This window comes from Corvus moneduloides, chromosome 3 (assembly GCF_009650955.1).
Source record: "Corvus moneduloides isolate bCorMon1 chromosome 3, bCorMon1.pri, whole genome shotgun sequence".
Taxonomy (NCBI): domain Eukaryota; kingdom Metazoa; phylum Chordata; class Aves; order Passeriformes; family Corvidae; genus Corvus; species Corvus moneduloides.
Window position 1 is genome coordinate 61263174 of NC_045478.1, and position 22571 is coordinate 61285744.

At 39.7% G+C, this 22571-nt stretch overlaps 1 protein-coding gene across 1 annotated transcript; it reads right to left on the minus strand.

Annotated features, from left to right (window-relative positions):
• Positions 1-1784: 1784 nt before the first annotated feature.
• Positions 1785-22128, minus strand: RMND1 (required for meiotic nuclear division 1 homolog). The gene is given in 13 exon segments (XM_032101856.1): positions 1785-1971; positions 2203-2319; positions 2990-3110; positions 4264-4340; positions 5212-5276; positions 7295-7401; positions 8650-8750; positions 11769-11808; positions 12156-12231; positions 15131-15239; positions 19690-20201; positions 21588-21670; positions 21672-22128. Coding segments are annotated over 13 exon segments (1803 nt in total). The 5' UTR covers positions 22034-22128; the 3' UTR covers positions 1785-1938.
• Positions 22129-22571: the final 443 nt, after the last annotated feature.

Below are 22571 nucleotides of genomic sequence, written 5' to 3' on the forward strand. Positions count from 1 at the left end.
AGTTTTAAAAGTCTGTTAAGGCTTAACTGAAGCTTTTGTTTTTTTTATACTTGACTAGCCAGTCAATGGAGTAAGCAGGGTTGGGGGCTTGGCAGAAAGCAGAGTGTGACTTTATGGCTGTGGTTTTAAGTGCCAAGATAAACTGATTTACAGTTTCAAAAGTAACTGTGCTTCTCTTGTTGACGTGTTGGTAACTCTTACAGTCCTGAGACAGAATGCTTTAGATAATGAAGCCTAGACACTTTATGCTTTTAAAGAGCATTTAGGAGTCCTCCAATGACTTTGTTAAAACCACTTTTCCTAGTGATGCAGTTGGTCTGCATATTTACGTTTTAGCAAATGACCTGAAATACTGAAACATTAAATGTCCGATGAATGTCTTTCAAGAACTAATGTTCTTGAAAGCAAGTATTACACTCAAAAGAGCAGAAGGAGAAGCCTGAAAAATATTTGCTGGAAAAATTAGAATTAAAATGTAACCTAATTCTCTGTTACTGGAAGTAAGTGGTGCTTGGTAAGTTTTCCTGCTGCATAAAAGATGTAACGTTCTGTTTCTTAACAACGCTGTGTAAGTCAGGTTACTGATGCAGTCTTTGTCACCAAGCTGTTTTAACCGATTCACTTCCCTGAGCAGGGTCTAACTGTTCAGACCTTCTCAGCAGTTCAGAGAAGCAGTACTTGAGCTATTCCAGAACTAAGACCTCCAGCTACAATCTGTTCTGATTCCAATGGAGAAAGCCTACTCTTAAGAGCAGCATCTGCTTCTTCACAGGCACCCATGGCATTGTATCATAATTTATGGCAAAAGGATGGGTTTGCAGTCAGATGTTTTTCCTAGCTGTGCCTGACTTTATTATTTTCTCCATTATATCTGTTTGATGTATTCAACAGGAGTCCAGCATTACACTCAGAAATAATGCTCTCGGGTGAAGAGAGAACAGTAAGCTACTGCAAATGTAGTTGCATTTTTAGCCAGAATTTAGTCATCATGGCTTGTTAATGATGCTCCAGGAGCTTTTAACAGAATCTTTAGGTTCTGTTCCTTATTCAATACACTGGACTAAAGTGACTTTGAAACAGGTGATAAAACAGCAGTTGTGTAGCAGTTTCTGAAAATACACTTAGAAAAAGAAGTTGCTAGGGAAAAAAATCCATTCATCCTCTCCTGAGTAAGTAACACTGTGGACTAGGAATAGATTAAAAATAAAAGAGAAGAAACTTTTACCTTAGAGGATGATTAAGACATCTTCCCCTATGCTAACTCACTCCCTGCAACTTACACTGATGAAAATCAGATAGCATGATAAGGTGCACAGAGAAATCCTGTGAATCTTAGTTTACCATTTTGCCACAGGTCCCTGTGACCTCAGAAATAACTCATTCTCCTTCCAAATGAATACTAAATGTTAAAAAAAATATAAATAGTACTACATCTCAACAAATGTATTCCTGTACAAGTATGTAAACACCACTTTCTGATGGGGTGGAACATAACATTAAATATATCTGCAATATATATTAAAATCATGCCAGGAGAACAAACAGTAGTGCCATCTCCAAGCTTGGGACAGTGTGGTAGCTGTCCAAGAGGGAGCTGGTGAAAATGAGGGAAAACACCATCAATCAGAAATACACGAAGTAGGAAAGTATTCAGCATCATTTTAACTGCTAGGGGAGAAAGCAGTAGACTCCTTCACCAAATACATTCAGCACAGATGGGATTCATCCATAGGTTAAGACCTCTCTAACCATCCCAGTAATGTTTGGGAATAATGTTCACAGACTGATTTTTAATTTTTTTTTTATTTGAATAGAAGATTTAGAGATTTATCAAGAAACACAATTTCATGATTCTCCAGAAGCATATGATCGGAATTTTCTAAGCCTTGTGTTCTCTATTGTTTTGTCAGTTTTCTTCTTCCTGAGTTTGTTCTGCCATCAGAAAACTACCCTTGCAAGTTCAAACAGAACCTGTGGAACAGCAAACACATTGATAAGAATTTTTATTTTATTTAGAAATCTTTAAACCAGCTTACACTATAAATCAGATAATCTGAAAAATAACTGTATCTGCAGTTTGAAAATTGCAAAGAAATACTAATCCCCATGTACATCACATTAATAAAATAATTCCCAAATCATCGAAATATAGAAATTGCACTTATTATTACATTCTTAATATTGGAAAGAAGCCCCACCAACCTCTATGGTGATGAGTATTACTATCATCCACTCAAGGCGTAGCGTGTGCTTTTCATTCAGGTGATTTCGCATCAGGTCTGTCAGCTCCATGCAGTGCTGGAGCTTTTCATTCATTACCTGCAAGCAATTACAAACACCACAAATCTGGACTCCCAAAATGGAATCAGATCACTAAATAGGGAAACACACTCCACAGAACTAGAAAGGGGTTAACACCTCTGCAAATAAGAACAGAAAATTCTGTAAGGCAACATGCACAAGCAACAGAAGCTTCAGTATAAATGAACCTGTTATTTCAATAGGTTCCCCAAAAGAATATAAATTTGGATATGCATCTACAGGTATTGAGGTGCTTCTGGGGGATACCTACTCATGAAAACAGTCACAAGCAAAAGAAGATGCAGCTTTCTGGAATGCCTCGAAATTAAATATTTATGCTTTCTGTACAATCAGGAGAGGTAGTTTTTGTGCTTCTTATTCTTGTCCAGCAGTAAACATTATGTCACCCTTCAAGAACTGATGTGAATTCCACTTCTCAGTTCTTCTAATTTAAAGCCTAATTTAGTGGCTCAGGAGATAAGCAATTCATTCATGTGAGGCAGGTTAACCTAAATTGGGTAAAGGTGCGAGTGGGCTAAGAACACATGGAAAAGGGGAAAGTGTAGAAAATCTTATTTTTTATTCAGTTTCTGCAGTTAAAGCACATTCACAGAGCGATCTGTGACCCTGCTGAGCCAAAGACAACTGATCTGAGCATGAAAAATTCTCTCAACAATATGACACTCACCTTAACTCTGCGATTAATGTTGAGAAACTGGCAAGTCTTGTCATAAAGCTCTTCCAGTTTTTCTCTATCCCAGTAGAAGTCAGGTGTTATTAGCAGGTCTGAGCTCAGATTTATACGGTGTCTAAAAAGAATGGGTACTACTGTAGTTCAGGCTTCATCTTGGTGAATATAGGAGCAAATATTTACATGGCAGTTAAACGAAATAAGAAAATTTTCCTGTAATGCTACATAAAATATGAAAAGAATTTCCTTTCATAGTATAAATACATTTGGAGCGATTGTTTAAAATTGGTCACATCTCCTGAAACCTTCCTGGGAATACTCTACTGTGGAACTGTTCTGAATGTAAATAACTTTTTGCCTTATGGCAACACCGCCTCCTCAACCTGTCACCTGCCTTAATTTTTGATACCTGCAGAGAGGTCCCTGACTATGCTGGCAGTACACAAAATAACAATACAGAACTCCTAAATGTGACTGGATGTGTGAACATAGCCCACTCCTCAGAATCAGACTATGGTCTAAGTATCATAAAGGCTAAAAGCTAAAATCTCCTGCCTTCAACGTACTGCTAACATAAACCTTTGGATACTTGGAACATCATTGTTGATTACTGATCAGTTCTTCAAACAAGGATGTAAGTCCTAGTGTTTGAGATAGGAATTTTTTTTTAATTTTACCTTGGAGATTTTGGTGGGTTTTTTTGCTGTTTTTTGTTTGTTTGTTGTTGTTGGTTTTTTGGGTTTTTTGTGGGGTTTTTTTTGAGTGTGTAATGGTCTGTATTGTCAATGGCCAAATTTCACCTGAGGGAGGAAAATATGTTAAATCCAGTAATTTTGCAGAGGTTTCTGAGTAAGTCAAGGGAAGACCAGAACTCACAGAAGATTTTTACCAACTCTAGGCTGTAGCTAACAGTTCTACCTAGCTGTCTTTCCCCTGGTATCCTTTACGCGCTGTAGTATCTGCTGTAATTGCTAGTTAAGAGACGTGTTGTGTTGCTGGACTCAGGAAGGGAAAAGGGTGTGGAATTTGGCCATTTATGATACACTGCCTGCCTAATGCCTGTAGTTGAAATGCCAGTGTGAGTGGTGAGCCATGGGGTCCTCTGACTAATGTAAATAGCACACAGACTCCAGTCAAAAGAAGGCTGAAGGAATTCTTCCACTCCGTCTCACCCTGCTCTATATTTAGTGTGTATTCTGCTCTTTGTATCATGCACAACATTATTTTTAAGTTCCATGTAATACAATGTCTTGGGTGCAACCAAAAATTACCTTAGTGCGAAGAGTTCTCCAATTTTCTGCATCACATCTGCATGAGAGAGTTTTACCTTCCTTCGAGACTTTAGAATCTGAAAAGTAAATTCTTTGCTACTTGATCAAGAAACATGTACTAGTAATTAAGAAGTCCAGAACTTTACAGCCTGAAGTGTGTTAAAATCTAAATGCATACTGTACTTATTAACATTTTAGTTTTGTTTGCTTAGTGCCTTGCTTCTCTAGCTTTCTAAGAGTATCACCAAGCAACTGGTTCATCCAGGTTTTTCAATAAATCACTGAGTATGTCATCAGTATCTACAAAAAATACTGGGGAATTTTCTATAAATGACTTCCTGAACAAGAGATCATTTGTTTTTCCTTCCTACTATTTTTAAGTCATGACAGTGCTCTTTTTACCTTGTCACTACTTAGCCTTTTAATAGACTTTCTCCTTACAACAGTCAATGTATTACCATTTATTTCCTTCACATAAAAGTAATAAACCCAGCATTTTCTCTTTTGAACCCTACAAATCTCATTTTTATATACAACATCATATAGGCTTTGTACAGTAATTAGGTCTCATGAAAAACTTTTAAGTAATTCACTCAAACTCTTCATTATATTCAAGTCAAGGCACATTATTTTCAGCCCTAGTTACCACACACTGTGTTTGGCCAGGTTTTTAAATGCTGCTTGTCCCGTTACACATACATTTCACCAGTAGCAGGTGACAGTGCCACAACATGGGAAACATCATGACAATGCAGAACCCCACTCCCAACCCTTTAAAGGTTGATGATTTCTTGTCTGACCACTTTGCAGGTGTTCTGAGCTGCTCCACATTGATGGATTTACCATCAAATGTGTTGAATTGCTTTTTCCCTACAGCTACATATGCACTGGTCTTTTACAAAACACAGGAGAAAAGGAGGGGAGAATTACAAACAAGACCTCACTCACCTCAGGAATTGACTGGATAGATTCCACAAAGTTATCCAGTAACGATTCCCAAATAGCCAGCTTTACTGCAACACAGAGATGAGAAAGCTGACTGTGAGAGGTACATATGCTTTCAAGTAATTGTAACTTTAAATCTGCCAACAGGCTGCTTCAGGACATGTTGATGCTTACAGACATTTGAAGCAAGTTACAGTTTGTATTATATAATCACTATTCATGTATCAGTGGACAAATCTGGGCCGGGCACTGACACAGCTCTGCACACAGAACCAGCTGCACTTTGAGTGCAGCTTTCTTCTCCAAGCAATTAGTTTATATCCTGGAGAGTTTTTGCTTCAACTCAGAAGCTGTGTGTCCAAGTGCTCTACTGGATGTATGAGCCCTCTGCAAATTACATTCCAAGGAGGCTGGAGAAAATGAGCTATGCTGGTGTCAGGCTGACTTCATATGGTACCTCAAGAGCCTCCACTGCATTTCTAGTGTCCTGCACAACTCTCATTCTCCATTCTCTCATCTCCACATGGATGCACAGTGCTCTCCAACCACAGAATTAGCTGGCATAGACACACCACCAGTTCCTGTTGAAGCTCAAGTCAAACTTGAGCAATCTCCCGTTTTGTTTTTAGGTGAGTGTACTGTTACTGAAGATACTAACTTCTGTTCTCTGGAAGCTTGAGTTCAGCACTGGCATTGGCAACACAAATTCTACCATGCCTCAGCTTGAACCTGGAAAGCTGTTTCTACAAGATGATAAAACTTGGGCCTTGTTCTTTAGTCCAGATTCCCAGACAAGAATGAAGTTGCAACAGATCAAAAATTAACCCCATTCAAACAGAAAAAATAATCGGGTAAGATTTAATTGTCAAAATGAACTCTTGTGGGAGTAATCAATAGTATCATCTGGTTAGGACACTGACAGTAAACCCAGTGCTGAGCATTTTGCACACTCATCTTTTGAATACAGAGGCCTAATCCAAGCCACTGACTTAAATGACTTTAAATTTAGCCCCTGAAAAAAAAAAGCCAGTAAGCGTTTAATCTGTCACCTGTTACTTGACAGAGGTTGGTCTCTGCTGTGTCATAAATTTGACGAGGGACTATACTTGCATCCTTTATTTTTACTGAACATAATCTCCTGAGAAAAAATCCCTTGCTCCCTTTTAGGTGGCACTATTCTTCCATACAGTGACTTTATGTATAGGAAAACTATAGAAAACAATATGCTTTTTTCTCAACAGCTCTTCCTTCCTCTTCCTTCAGGAACCATTTAGTTACACTGTACTCCTTGATCAAATGGTGTAGCACTTCAAAAATGTGCATTCTGTTTCTCTCCTGCATAAAGGTGCACTTCCCCCAAAATACTACTGGAATCCTGGAATTTACCCTAAAGACAGTAGTGGTAGGCAGACCAGACAGACTTCCCTTAAAGGCCTTTCTGAGGACAGCCTTACTGCTGCTAGTTCCTAACTCCCACTTCCTACATCATTCAATGTCTGAAGCAGCAGACAGGTGTTATTTCCTGAAGCAGCAGCACGACTGGTGAGCCTGACTTCTTCCCAGTGCCTCCCACTGTCTGCTACCATGGCTAATAAGCCTGGAAAACTTTATTTTGACTCTGGTCCAGATATGTGTATACTGATACACCTCCCCAGCTGGGAATAGGTGCTCTGTATCACTTTAGCTGGCATCTAGCTTCTTCTGTCAGAGGAAATGTCGTCAGTATGAATTACCCAAGATTACTGAGAAGTTTCTAATACTGAACTCTACACTCATTGTTATCGTAGGATAGTTCTCAAGGGTGGGGAACAGGATGCTCAGTAGAACGTGTATCTTTTGCAAAGCATGCTTGTTAATGTGCTTTGTTCAGCTTTAGAACAATTTACATTGAATAAGGCAATTCCAATTTACAAAAAACACAGTAAAAGCATTGAAAACAAATCCTCTCACTGAAGCACACTCCTTACACAGTTTGTCTAACCAGATACCAAGTCTTTTCCAGCCTGTGACTGTACAAGTCCCACTTATAATGACATTTCACAAAATCTGTAGCACAGACTACATAGTAGGAACAATATTAACTTACCAGAAAGACAAAGAGCATTTGAAAAGGCAAATTTCTGCAGAACAACTTCATCACTATCCAGCTCAGAATTTAACAAGATTTGTCCTTTATGGAGCTTTGACTGACCTCTGTTAAGACAAGATTGAAGCATCTTCACTGACGGAGCCACAAGCTTAAGAACATTTAAAGAATAATTGACAATGCAAGAAGGGCTGGTTATTTATTTAGATAAGGCATGCCATATCTGTATGGGTGTCATACTCATCCTTCCATTTTACTCATGTTCAACCTGACAACAATCACAACAATCACTGAAAATTAGTTCCTCAATTTAAGACTAATATTATGACCAAATTTTCTAGGTGTAAATGCAAGTGCCGCAAGCTGTGATGGTAACTACAGCATTACTGCATACACACAGATAATTCAGAGCAGGATGCTGGCCTCTCTCCTGCTCTTTAGCTCTTCTGTTATCTTTCTGTTTTCATTTTCCACTGTCACTCTTACCAACCTTACTACCTGCCCACTATAATGTTACTTTCCCTAAAACCTCTACTGCATAGGGGGCAAGGAGCAAAGAAAAGAGGACAAAAGACTCGTTTAACTTTTCATATGAATCTCTATGAAACATGCATAAGCACAATGGAGCATGTCAGGAATCACAAATTACACAACTGAATAGTACATGCAGTTTTCAAATGGTCAGGAAAAATCAAACACCTGTCTCCTTACCAGATTACCTTAAATAAGCTCAACCTCATTAGTTCAGTTCCTAGTATTAACAGTGTCCTGTCTAGGGGTTGCTTTTAGGTGCTGTTGGAAAATTACAGGTAATTTATATAATCATTTTCATTGTGAAATATTTCTGTAGAGATAATTTTCCTTCCATGATGAAAAAACATTATTTAACATGGAAAGACAACTTGCCAGGTTTATCATTACCCAATAATCAAGTTGTAACTTTCCTAGGAAATGAAGTATATGCTGAAATTACGTCTTTGTATATGAACCTCAGGGACAAAGAGAAAGCTTATAGAGAGCATCTTCTTTAAAATCGGACTTGTTTCAATAATGCTCATAAGTTTCTTTGCTGTGAGGTACATAGTTTCTGTTTGGGATTGCTGAAGAACACAGAGAGTTGTGTGGGCAGGGAGCTTCTTATTTACAAGATATATTGTATAAGCAAATAGCAAAAGCCACTACCTGCAAGTTTACCAAGACAGCAACACTTGTCAACTTAGATTTACTGTTTTCTTTATTTATTTTACTCATTTGGGAAAAAAGCAAGGACAAGTATATTTTTACTAGCTGCTTTTGCTTGAATTAGCTTTAGGTGTCTATTAGCTTTTATATACAGAATGCCTGAAGATACTTACTCTCCTATTCTATAGTTCAGCTCTTCATTCTCCCAATGGACTAGTGCAACTTCATATGGCTGAATTTCATGCTGCTCTAGCACTCTCATGATATTCTTCATCTAAGAAGACAATTGCAGCAACAGTTACCATGCAGTAAATTATCGCTCTGCAAAGAACTTGCATAGAGCAGGCTGATGAATGCAACCTTTATGCTGAAGTTATTTACATAACAATGAAGAGGTGTGCTAAATAATGAAGTTATTATTAACATAGTTTACTTCTGAAACTGCTTCAGAAGAATTTGTGGCTATTAACAACTGCAAGTAATCTGGGAAAACTGAAATGTCATTTAATATCTGCACACATGGAACACAGTAAGGATTAACCACAATAGCATTGAGGACAACATGGATGTATTCAGTATAACAATGAGCTGTACAAGATTTTGGCAGATGTCTCAATGTGGGAATGAATCTTTAGGATAAGTACATCAGGTGGTTGTTTCTGATAAAATTACTAGTTTGCTGCTAAATCAGTAGTTTTGTTTCTGATTGCTGCTGAAATCAGTAGTCTTGTTTCAGCTGCCAGAGGTCAGTTATATTAGAGAAATCCTTTACCACTACAAAAATCTGGAAAAATTGTTACAGCTGCCACATTCATCCCTGTAAATAGTTAAATGTGCAATTTTACTTGCAGAAGTAATCTCTTTGCTCTTTTATTCTCCAGCACATTAAAATCTGATGCAGGAAGAAAGAGCCTTTTTCTCTCACAAAACTTTGTCCTCTGACACCTGATTTAGGCTCTCTCATCCTTGTTCCTTTTTATATGCTACAAGGCTCCCCTCATCTGCAATTAGAACAAGTTCTGAACTAAAAAAAGCACTCACCTACAAGTTTTTAAAAGGCATTTAGCTACACAACAGCCAGTAAAAAACCAAACCACAAAACCACAATACACTTTTGATGCCTAAATTCTTTAAAGAGGTCAATCTTCTACTAAGGCATACTTAAAAAGCACTCTCTTTTTAAAATAAAAGATCATAGTTAATATTTTAGTACAAAACTGTATACTGTAACTTTTTCATAAAGCATATTCTCCAGGTTAAGTACTCTAAAAAATCCGCTGGATCACCTGCAAGAGGGATTTCCTTTGCATTGCTAGCTTTCTTCATTGCTTTCAAGAGTTTTGCTGATACTATCTATGTAACACAGTAACATTTTTCACTGAAAAAAACCCCCTCAACCCTACAGCTGCAACTGCTCCCTTTGTAATCCTGAATTCAGTATTAGCATGACTAAGATTTGCCATATAATTCACGTCTTTGGAAAAAAAAGGGTATGAAAACATAGGAAGCGTCTGTTCTGAGGCCAGTCACCTCAGCCAACCAGTGGTGTCCAGGGACAGTTCAGCAATGCAAACCCTGCTTGCTTCTAGGCCCAGCCTAATTTTATAGAAGGGACTAGTTGTGACACAGTAAAACTAATTAGAAAAGATGTTCTGGAGTCACTAGCTGCAAACTCTTGCTATTATGGGCACTTACGTCACACAATTTCCTTTTAAAAAAACCTCAAAGCTGGTTTTTCTTTTTGTCCTAGCTATTTTCGTAGGGAAGCTGCTCTACAACCTTCCTATTCAGGTATTTGAAACTGGTATTTCGTATTCTAAATTTTTTTTTGTGATCAGTCTGTATTTGTTACTTCTCCTGTTAAGCGTCTCTTAATGTAAAATAAGTTTTTTTTCTCCTACTAGTCAATCTGGAGCACTTTTGTCCATTTGCAGTGATACTCTACATTCTCTGTTTTACTGAATTACTTTCAGTTTCTGTTCTACAGCCCAGTTCGGGGTTTTTCTCCTTTTGTTTCAGTTCATTAAAGCATGTCCACAAAAATACTTCTTCTGTTTGAGCAAGTTGTTTGGCAGTTAAAACTTTGACTATGATTTCGATAAGCAGAAAGAGGCATTTTTCCTCCTCTTTTATAAATAAAGCTAGCAAGGGACCAACTACTGTTACTAGTATTGACCAGGAAAACAAGGTACGAAATTTTCAAAGGTACAAAGCATGTACAAGAAAAGGAGAATTTTCAGAGTACTCCAGGGGCTGAGGTGTCCAACTCAAAGATCATCAGGAGTTAAGTCAGCTGGTCTTCAGTAATACTTATGAATCAGTAGCGTAGATACATCCATAGCATCCTAAGTGTGCTAGAGGCAAGGTTTGAAGGGAGAACTAGTATCTTTTTTTGTACGGACACCTGATATACTGACACCTCCCAGAACAGACAGGAAATCAGGAACATTTCAGTTCTGAAACAGAAAAAATGAACTTGGATCCAGAAATTGTTCATGTCTGGAAACAAGTGCTCTCTGTTTTCATTTACCCCAATGAAAATCCTCCTGTGAACTTCTATGCATCTCAGTATGATCTATTAATTACACCATTTAATTTCACATACTCTGCCTACAGATAAGGTCAATACTTTTTGTATCTAGATCCCAGTTTAACCAGTTATAAAAATACATTTAAAACATTAAATAACTTTAAATATATTCATCAAAATAGATATGCCTCTGGCATACCCTTCTTGGTCAGCAAAGATCACCAAAATATTATATGTCAGCAACATATTTAATAATTATACCAACCAATAAAAAACTTCCTTCAGGAAAATTGCTAGCTGGTAAAAACACAGAACAGTATTAAAGAGTTGCTTATAGATTTTTTTCTCTTTCAAAGTTATACAAATACAAGTGTCTAATCGTTTTGACATAAAATGGAATAGAGTGGAATGATCCTTTTCTTCTAACATATTTTCTGTTATATTAATGCCTTTCAAACAATCATTCACAGGTTGATTTTTCTGATCTACTTTTTCAGGATGTAGAGCTGCAAAAATTTTCTTTTTGTCAGTCTCACTAGATTAAGGTGTCATATTTTTGTCTTAAGTATGAGTTGCAAAGGTGATGTATCAGCAGCCCACACACTTGAGGGCAGCAGCAGGTAAGAACCTGCACTCATTAGGAGAAGAATTTTCCTTCATGGAAAGATCAATCTTCCAAACAAACCCCTAACACACTGAGTTTTGTGAGACTGACAAAACACCTGCTTATGCAGTTTTAACCAACAGTTTCACTTTACTTACACTTTTCTCTTCAACATTCCAAAATACAACAGCCCCTTCCCTGCGAATTCAAGGAAAAACTGAGTGTAATCATACTGTTTTAAATGTATTTTAATGGAATAGTCTAATTGTACAGTGGCAATTTTTGTCATTGTGAATCAAGAAACTTAAAACTATCTTCACAGAAATTACATACCAGTTGCTTTTTAACCATACTTTAATGAAAAACCATGAGAAGGTGTTTTTTAGCCATTTAAATAATTCTGATTTTTTTTTAGTCATTCTGGCTGGACAGTTATTCCTTGAGTTTCATAAGGTAACATGATACAATGATTTAGCAAGCTGCACTACTTCCTTCACACCATTACTACTAATCCCATAATGTTTTGAGCACGATTTATAGCTTACCTGAAGAAAAAGATCATGCCAGGATCATCTTCTTTTGCAGATTTCTCAGTACTGACCACCAAAACATTTGCAGCATCTTGTTTGAAATAAATGAAAAAATTGAATAATTAGTTAAACTTCTGAACATGACAGCTGATAGCTGTAAGCATATAATTCAACAGTTGCACAGTAACACATCTGCCAGTCCCACATTGTATTTTTCTGATAGAAATGCTTGCCAGGAAACAACTACAATATGAAACTATACTGCTTCTCAGAACTGCCACACTCTAGGCCGACTGAGCCTCTACTGGGAACTTCACCAGAATCTTCAGTTAACGAAATGTAGCAGCCTTGAAGAACAAAATACTTAAGAGAAAACTGATGCAGACATAGTAAATAACCAGGAACAGAACACAGAAGTGGACATGCAGTGTGAGAGAATTATGGAAGTTGGCTGCAGTTGCAGAGAAATTACTGTTCAAATCTGTTTGCCTGGAAGATCTTTCTCTTTTCTATACACTAAGGGACTAATCTGCACTCAAATTGTGCTGACTTTGCTTTGCCAGTCAGAAACTTGAAAGAGCATACCCCCTGGATGGGGGAGCCTACACCTGCATTTCCCTGCACATCAGAAGTGTGCTTTTGAAACAAATCTTCCACCCACCCTCCTTTACCACACTTCTCATGTGCACTGCACAACAATACAAAAAATGTGAGGGTTTTTGCATTAAATTAAACTGAAAGAGAAGCTCCAAAAAATGCACCTGTGGTACTCCAACCACTCATGGGGCATTTGTTACAAAGGATTAGACTAGAGCTAGTCCAAGTAGAATTCCCCCAAACTTACAAAATGTGGTTGCTGGGTTCTCAAAACAGGGGTTTGAACTTTCTTCTACAAATCTTCTCCACTGTGCCACTCACTAATACAGATAAAGTTTTAGAAGTCCTGATGCTGTTTCAAACCAGCATGACTCATTTTGTTGCAGCACTAGTGGAAGCTAGACCAGTAAAGCCCCCTATATAAAGTGAAACCAGTAAAGCCCACTATTATAAAGTGAGACTTCACAAAGATTTTGCAGGGCCTAACAGCTAAGCCTTAAAAATTTAAATGTCTTTGCAGGAAAATCACAAGTCAAGTGACAATTCTGCTTGTGTACAAATTCTACCTTGTGCTTTACTGCTCAAGCCATAGAGGCCAGGTAGACTGAGGCAGCAGACAGAGATGACCAAGTGTAAAATACACTTTTGCTAATATCTGAATTGGGACCACATGGTTGGTCTGAATGAGCCCTTAAAGACTTTTCTTCCACTTGCTATTTCAGTTCAGAAACGCATCATTGGATGAACAACTAGAGCAAGTTTTAGGTGTGAAGTTTGAGTTCATCATGGAAGTAACATTTGTCTATATTTTCTCATTTGCCTTTTCAAATACTGGCCATATCTTTATTTATCCACTCCAGCCAAAACATATACAATTGAAGAGAATTTGGTCTACTTTAAGTGGAGGTGCAGGATCTGCCTCTAAAATGTTTTTAAAGAGGTCAAAACCAAGAATAATGCTGTGGAAAAACACTACAAAGTAACAAATCCACACAATAACTGCTGATTTAGATTTCTATGTGGTAATATTTTTAAAAATTATTTTCCAAGATTCAGTGTTTGGCTTGGTAACCAACCACTGCTACATGCATATGCTAACCATCACAACACTTCAGATTTGCTGGCACAATCCAATATCCTTTCATCATTACTTCCTCCAAACCTTTGATAAACAGTACTCATTATGAGTCAAAAACACCATGAAGAAATAAAAGGAACTGGCAAAAACGACACTGCCAGGGTAAAATACCATCAACAGTAACATTTAATTCACGGTCATGCTGGGGTTGTACAAAGTTTCTATCCCAAAGCTGTGAAACCAGGGTTAGTTTTAATACAAAGAAACGACAGAGGAACAGGAAGCCTATATTCTAGTGGGTATTGTCTTTCATATTCAGCTTTCTGAACAAGACAATCATTAGTAAATCTTGTCCTTGCAAGAGACCTACTGGAGTATTATTGCACTTAGATTATTATTTGAGAGGCAGACAGGTTTTTGATAAGCCCTACTAAAATGCCCATGAACTGCCTCTCCTTCTCCTAGCTTCATATAATTTGTTCTTCCAAAAGGAAGAAGAAAGGCATTCTACTACTCACATATGAAAATCACAGCTGTTCCAGGGCATAAGGCTCCTTAAGCTATAATAAGATCCATTTGTTTTTCTTTTGTAGTATACTGCAGCTATTTCCAAGCCATACTTTCCCAAGTCTTCCGAGATACTCTACATGGAAACCAGAACCAATTATTTTGCTAAAGCCTAGCTAAGTGAAGCATTCCACAATTGCTAGAATATACTTGGCCCAATAGAGAAGAAGTATCAACAGCATTCTCTTTACTAGAACTAAGCATTTATGTGTGTATCATTTTAATTTCACTTAGTCAGTAAGATTCTCTCTTGCATGCCTTCCTCTCCAGCTCTGTAATTTACATTAATAGAAATGTGGATACAGAAAGAAGATGCAACACTTCAAATTACAAAATTGTTTTGACAGCTGAAGTAGTGCACTACCTCACTACTGAAAGATTAATTAAAATAAAACATTCAGAATTTTCTCAGTTAGTGATGTCTATAGAAATTCTCTCTATCAGTCAATTTCCAAAGCTATTTCTCATGCATGCACGTAATTTTTCTATACTTCTAGTGTAATTGTAATGTTGGGAAAAATTATCACAGGGTAAGAGCAAGAGCTGCCCATATTGCTATTCTGAAAGGTTTTGTTGTGGGAATTTTTAAGCAAATAGAATCTTTAAGCAAAGCAATAATTTTACAGGAAGTATGATATATTCCAGGATATTATCAGAATAAGAATACATAAAGTTATAAAAATTATGTCCCTCACCCGTATTTTATTTCCCAAGGTATAACATTGCATTTAATGTTTCAAAAATCTACCTCTAGGCAAACTTGTTATTTCAACATATCCATGTGAAGTCAGGTCATGACACAGATTACCAAGATGATACTCATCTGCTGTTGCAAAGGCTGTGCACTGCATCAGATTCTGTGCCAAAGGAATAAAGATTTGAGTTAGGGCAAGGCTGAAGCAAAATGTTAATAAGACAACTATTTGCTTCAAATTTATTAAGAGTGACAGTTTTCATTTATGCACTGTTCTGTGGTATCATTGCCGTGCTGCCCACCTGCTGTACATATACTAATGAGATTACTTGCTCCTTGTTAAGTAGGAAAGCAAATCACACACTGAGAACAAACCAGGAGACAGGAGTTTAGTTGCACCAAAAAACTCTGTGGTAGAGCCACAGTGAAAACCCTTCTTCCCTGAATGCCAATCAAATACTTGAACAGCAGAGCCACACTTGCTGCTGCTCTCCCATCACACAGCTTATGACATGCTTGGCTGACCACTGAAACCAGAGGCAAGATATCCCTGATAGCAGTTTTAACATCCGTGTTTTAAAGATAAACCAAGTCTGACTACCCCAGACTGTTTATCAAGCAGAACCTCCAATCACAAACATCATGTTCTGCCATGCACCAAGCTACTGCCCAGGCTGAGCCACTGCAGCACAGGAAGTCACTGACCTTCTGGGCCACTTGCAGTGCTGCACATCTACAGCATCCCTTCCCCACCCTGAGCTGCATCCTGCACTAACAGCGTAGTCTCCACCACCACCACGGCTGAACAGTACACAATGGCCAGTTTGTCCCAATATCCCACAATCCTAAATAACTAAAATGCCTTATTCAACTGGAAAAAATTATGTTGACTTGCAAGGAGATTTGAGATTTTCTTGATTAATCAAGTCACAATAAACTGATTTGAAAATTGTAGTACTCATTTGAAGTATATTTCTTTGTTCTGACACCATGTATGACCTACAATAATGTTTTTCCGTACAATGTAGTGGAAAATATCCAGAAAGCAATGTCTCACTGTGGATCAGTCACTTCCCAGTTTTTTGTAACTAATACAAATGGAGATGTAACTAACCACAAATGAACAAAGGAACTGTACTCATCTGGAGGGATTTAGACCCACAATACACTTCAACCTAAAATCCAAGTTACATTCTTGCAGCACTCATACTGTCAAACAGCAAGGCTTAAAGAGGTGTTCTGCTCCCTGCAGGGGGCCTGTCACCACTAATCATCAGAATCACCACCTCACATTTGAACTTTTCTTTTTAAATGTTCACATTCTGTTATCACATCCAAAGCTTTCCTTACCCATCAGCTTAATTCTGCAACCACTCGCAGAAAATAAGCTTTCAAAGTAATTCTAATATTCAAAGAGCAACTCTGTAGGCATATTTCGACAACTGTGCTAGAAGGCTGAATTAACAGTGGAACAGAACTGTGTTTTCAGTTCCCTTGAAGTAGCAAGTTTCATTATCACAATTTCAACTGTATAAATCCGTTCTCAATCTCTAAATCGCCAGTGCCAATTATGCATCTGAATCTGAAGATTATTCCAAAAACCTCTTATTGTAAGTACACATACTCTGCCATGAAATTCTTCTGTCAAGAGTTAAGGGAGCAAACTCTTCATCTTCTAGTTAGTATACAATTGAAAATCTTTATCCTGCTCTGTGCTTCCCACACACAGTTTATTACTTGGGCTACTCTTCATTTCAACTTTCTGTCCTACAGCTGCAATTTTAGTTTGAATGGCTACATTTCTCATTTAGTTACAACCAGAAGTTTTTCTGCTAAGCTACATGCCTGAAATAGCATTTTGAACATGAACTACTTTCAGGTTTTGGGTTTTTTTGTTACAATGTACTGTTTCACTTAAGTATTTACAAAATTCTTGTTTGATAGAGAACATTTGCCTTGGATATAATTTGAGATTAAGACACCTAAAATACATGTCCACGGGTGCTCTGAATATCTAAATTCCCATGACTGTTGGTGGAGATACAGCCAAAAAATCTACTCTAATCAGTGAATCAGCTAATCCTAAAATCGATGTGTTAAATGGCTTATCAACCTTAATGTCATGTTTTCTGCTACATCGCTTTCACCTGCAAACTTCAAAAACCCCAGAATACAGCACCTGTACTGGTGCTAGAATGGAACTTGAGCTACTCACCACCCTCCTCCTTTCTGCCTACACTGTTATTGAGATTCCATTCAGAGCAGCACACAGGATGGCTGCTCCTAAGGACAGCTAAGTACACTGACAACTGATTTTCTGTATCATCATGCCCCCAACGACTGTACAAGCTCATGGAATCATAAGTCTCTGTAGTCCATCTCTTCCACTTAAAGCATACTAAAATTTTTAAGCAAGAAAATCTGCATGATGAGCTTTAGTCCTTGTATCACCAGAAGGGGAATCAGTCTTCACCTAAAAGTGTAGTAAATACTACGTCTTTGCCTGAATTTCAAGCTATTTCTATGCTAGATGACTATAGCACTAAGAATTAGCTCAGAGGCTTTTCCTGCCATCAGACCGTACGTACAAGATTAACCAAGTAGTGGTACCACTCACTGATGGACCGACTAAACCACCCAACTGCTTTCAAGTAACTCCTCCATCTATCCTGAAAAACTGGTTGTACAACGATTTATCACTGCTGGTGCTCAGCACTCTGCCTGTAAAAACACATGAAGACCAGTGTTGGGGAGGATGGGAAGGATCTCATTCACCAAGTGCTCTGCAAAAGAAAGGTGTCAGCTGTCAGGCTCTCCCAGACAGAAACCACCACAGATCCTCAGGGTTCTCTAACCAAGAACCTCAGGAGTGGGCCTGCAGCTCCTCCAGAGGCAGGAGAAGCTGGGAAGGAGATGTCCCCAAGGCAATGGCCTTGGCATTATGGCCTGCAATACTAGGGGGCACCTGGTTGCCTTCAAACATGCACAGAAGGCAAGATCAGCTTTTTTTGTGACACCAGGATTTAGAAAAAACTGATGGCATGCTGCAAAAAAAACCCTTCAAAGATTCTCCATTTGTGCTACTTCTATTAATCTTCCAGAAATCAGCTACCTCCAGAAGTTACTTCTCTATACTACATAGCTATAAGGACAGGTAAAAAAATGCTGACTCCACTACTGTCAGCCTGCAGTCATGGTGACAGCTTATCTGCACCCCTGCAGATTGGAATAAATATCTGACAAAACCACACTGGATTTATTAAAAAATAGCAAATGTTTCTGTTTCTGTTAGGTCTGAGTTTACATAATTTCTGGCCCAGCATTTTGCCATGCAAAAGCTTCCTCAGGAAGTATATTATTATTTCAGTGTATCAGGCAGTATTTTCTCCATTTCTTCACAATGGAAAAAAGTAAAAATAGCACTGCATGTTACTTGCACATATATATGAAAATGTCAAACAAAGAAACTGTTTGCATTCTATGCTGTCATTTAAAAGCCTCAAGAATGCTGCTGCTTCACCCAAAACCAAAAAGAATCAAACTCTGAATGTAATGTCATAGCATGACTAAAAAGCTGGAAACATTACATGATGTTTCAGGACTAATATTTCTCAGTTTCCTCTTGCGAAGCAGTATGAAAATAGGAGTGGGAACTAAATTGTCTGTAACTACCTCTTTATGTTACACTAAGGCATAGTCATCACACAGAATATTAACCAGAAGCTTAGATATGAGAAGGCAAGCACTAAAACTTTTCTCTGCTCACATTCAGTAGATTATGTAACAGATATATTTTGCAACGTGGAAGCTATTTCTGAAGGGACAAGGCTTGTTTTAGTCCCCCCTATCATACTATTTAACTAACAACACCCTGGAACTCAGTTGTTTTAGCCTGAGAACAGTACACATCTGACACCAGGATTCACCATGGAAATCCTATACTCAAGTATACTTAAGGCCTGGCTTGGCTAAGAGCTATCTTAAGGAGATATGGCTACAAATATGCACTGTTCTTCCTCGTCATATCTCAGGGTATCTAAAACAGTGTGTTGCTGCATTTCCTCTATAGCCCTAGGAGTCTGATAATCAAGGTGCTATTTCTACACAAAGAATGATCTTTCTCAGGTAACACAGGCTACACTTGCACGTTCATTTCCCATATGAAACTTAATCTGAATATAAACTTTATACTATTTACTTTCATTTTTATTTCTGTTTGAGTGAAGCCTTAAAACTGGGTAGATCTGGATAAGCAAGGAAATGTAGGGAAAGTTCAATTATTCTGAAAGCTAGACTTTGTTTCTCAATAGTAAATGTGATTTGAAAGCACTGGTCAAAACTATTTTTAATGCACTTCACCTTTCCACTTTATAATAACCACTCATCTTCCCTCCAGTTTTGTTAACACATTGCAAGTAAACTTCCATTTTACCTTCAAAATACCAGACATGCCAATTTCTATCAAGCTTGCTTCTATTTGCAAAGGTCCCACACTAGTGTAAATAATGAAGTATGTTAATTTCATTAAAATGTTAATCTAAACCCAAATCTGAATGTAAATTAAAGTGATGCACTCCCTTAATGTCACACAGACTGTAAATGTCATCCTTTACCTCCATGTCTGAGAGTGGCAGGTTTGTTCTGGATGGCTGCTTGGTCCTCGGTGCCTTTGGTGGCCTCTTAACTGGCTGGTTACTGGGTTTGGGGACAATTTTACCAGCTGATACAACTGCATAAAATCTTGACGATGTGTTCCTAAGCTTTTTGATCCACTCTGTATTGAGCCTGTAGTTTTCCATCACTGTCGCACCCAAATGTCTCCAGGATGAGAAAAAGCCCTCCCCACTCTGATAATGAACATTTCTTCCCAAAGTGGATACAAATCCTCGGAGGAACTGGCAATTCTTGACTTGCACATGTTGACTTGTCAACCAAGGGAACGCAGTTTTCAGAGCATACAAATTCCAAGACTTTGCTGTTCTGTGAGCTGTTCTTTCAACGCCATTATCCAGCTTTAATTGTAGACATCCAGTTTTGCTAAAGCTTTGGCACTGGCATATTGTTAAAGTGTGGAAAGATCTCATCTGAAGATGCAGAAGTTTCAGTCTCATTTCTTCCCTCTGAACTGTACTTAAAACAAACAAAATCATCGATCAACATTTTGGAAAGAAATAATATTATTTCCTCTCTTATCTAAAAGGTTGTCCATACTACTCTTGCATGTGTGACTACTCCTAAGCACATGACATTGGTGGGAATAAGATTTTTTTGATCCTATGGAAACACTCTAAGATCAAAACACATCTGTGTGCTTACAACAAGTGGTGAAAAAATAGAACTGGATGCTGTGTCAATGTACAAGCAGGCATCTTTTCCTTCTGCTGCTCATTCTGTGCAGCAGCCTGCACTTTCAGTAACCCCACTGCTTGTGAGCAGTGCCTTAAAGAGGACATCAGACACTGTGAATCACTGTGATATAAAATAAAAACAACAATTAGATTACTACATGGTTGTATGGGAATGTCACCTACAGAACACGCACACTGCTCAGCATCAGCTCCAGCTGCTGTGCCACGTACAGCCGAGCACAGATCCAGCCCCAGCCATCTGTCCTGACTACAGAGAATAAAGCTGAGTTACAGCCTTGCTCCTGCCAGTACATCCTGGTGCAACAGGGACCACCAGGCCTGCCTGCAGACTGATCCGTGCAGCCAGAAACACAACAGTGTCCTTATTCTGGTCGTTCAGACTAAGAGCAAACCTACTGTTTTCACACTATGTTGTGTGAGGTAATCAAATAAAATATTCAGACAGTAGACGCAATACCTCAGTGGATGTGTTTCATTTGCTGAAAAAACCCAGTGACAGTCCTCACCTGGTTTTCTTAATCAAGAACATTTCCCTTATGACACAAAATGCATTCCTCAGCAAGTTATTAACAAAAAGTCATTAAGCTGACTAGTTCATAAATCTGCCTATTTCAGAATATTTTTCAAAAACCGAAGAAGGATCTTCAATACTACAAATACTTTTTAATGTAACAGTCGAAATAAACATTTTCTTTAGAGAGCAAATCACGGTATGTGCTGTGGAACAAGCCCTCCATCCTGAAAAGGATACCTAGTTGAACTGATATAGGGCATGACTTTGTATCTTTATGTGGCCTTCACTCGTACATTTTTGCCTAATTTAGAAGCCTGTTATTGGCATACTTACTGGGATAAACAACTATTTCGTTTTAAACTTGTTCTGTATTTAAAAAGTGACCCTGTCCAGGATCAGGCATATTTACCTTATCAAAGGCCTGTTACCTCTGGATAAAAAAAGAGCTGACAGAAACTCAGCAACTTCAGTCCAGGTGGTGGAGAGCTAGAGCAAGGGGAGAAGTCTCCAACAGTGTGTGATAAGTGGCAGAATGAGACTCAAAATGGTTTTGTTGGCTTCCCTAGCCAACAAAACCTCACCCCGAATCAGTAATGCCAGGAATGATTTTTCAACTGTACAGGCTTACAGTAAGTTACAAGGAAAGAGAGATCATATAGACTGAATTCCATCGAGGGGCCTAAGCGTCAGACCCGTGGCACCAGAGGCATCTAGCCAGGAGGAGCGGAACAGCAATCGGAGAAGAAAGCGGGACGAAGGGCGACCACAACAGGGCAGGAGGCGCCACCTCCGAGCAGCAGCCACGGAACCAGGATTTATTTTCCAACGTCTCTTCAGCATACGGCACGCTTTAGCCACGCCCGTTGTCTCCCCGGCCGGGAGGCCTGGCTTGCTGCGGCACAGCCACCGACGTTTACGGACAGGGCGGGCCCGCTCCGCTGGCGGGCGGACCGGACCGGCACAGACCGGCCCGCCGGCTCTGCCCCGCCCACGCAGTCCGGATGCCTCCAGACTGCTCCCAAAGCCCGCCAGCAGCGGGTGCCGGGACACTCCACCCCTTCCTTGCCTCCGCATTGCCGCCCTTATCTCCAAGGTAAACAGCGGCCGCGCCGCCCCCAGGAGCGCCCCTGCGGCAAGCGGGGGGAAGGCCGCCGGAGATCGAGGGCTCCGCTCCTATTGGCTGCGAGCCGCGGGGGCGGGCACAGCGCGCCGCCAGGCAACCAATCGGAAGGCGAGGCTGCCCCGCCCGCGCGGGCACAGCGCCCCCGCCAGCACCGCCCCCGCCCCGCCCGACTCACGGGCGCCCCCGGCGGGCGCGGAGGGCAGCGCCGCCAGAGCGCGGGGGGCAGGGCCCCCCCCCACCCCCGGCCCGCGGCCTCCGCCGCTGCTGCGTCACCCCCGCGCAGCGACACCTGAACGCGGGGGGACGGCGGGGGGACCGCCCGGCAGCCGCCGCGCTCCGGCCGCCGGCGGGGCAACCTGGGGTGGGGGAGGCACAGGGCTGGAAATCGCCCCTCGCACCCGCAGGCAGGGCTCGTGCTCGCCCCGAAACTGCGCCCTCCTCGCGAGGAACGTCGCGAGGCCCTCCCCTCCGCGGCAGGATCGGAGCTGG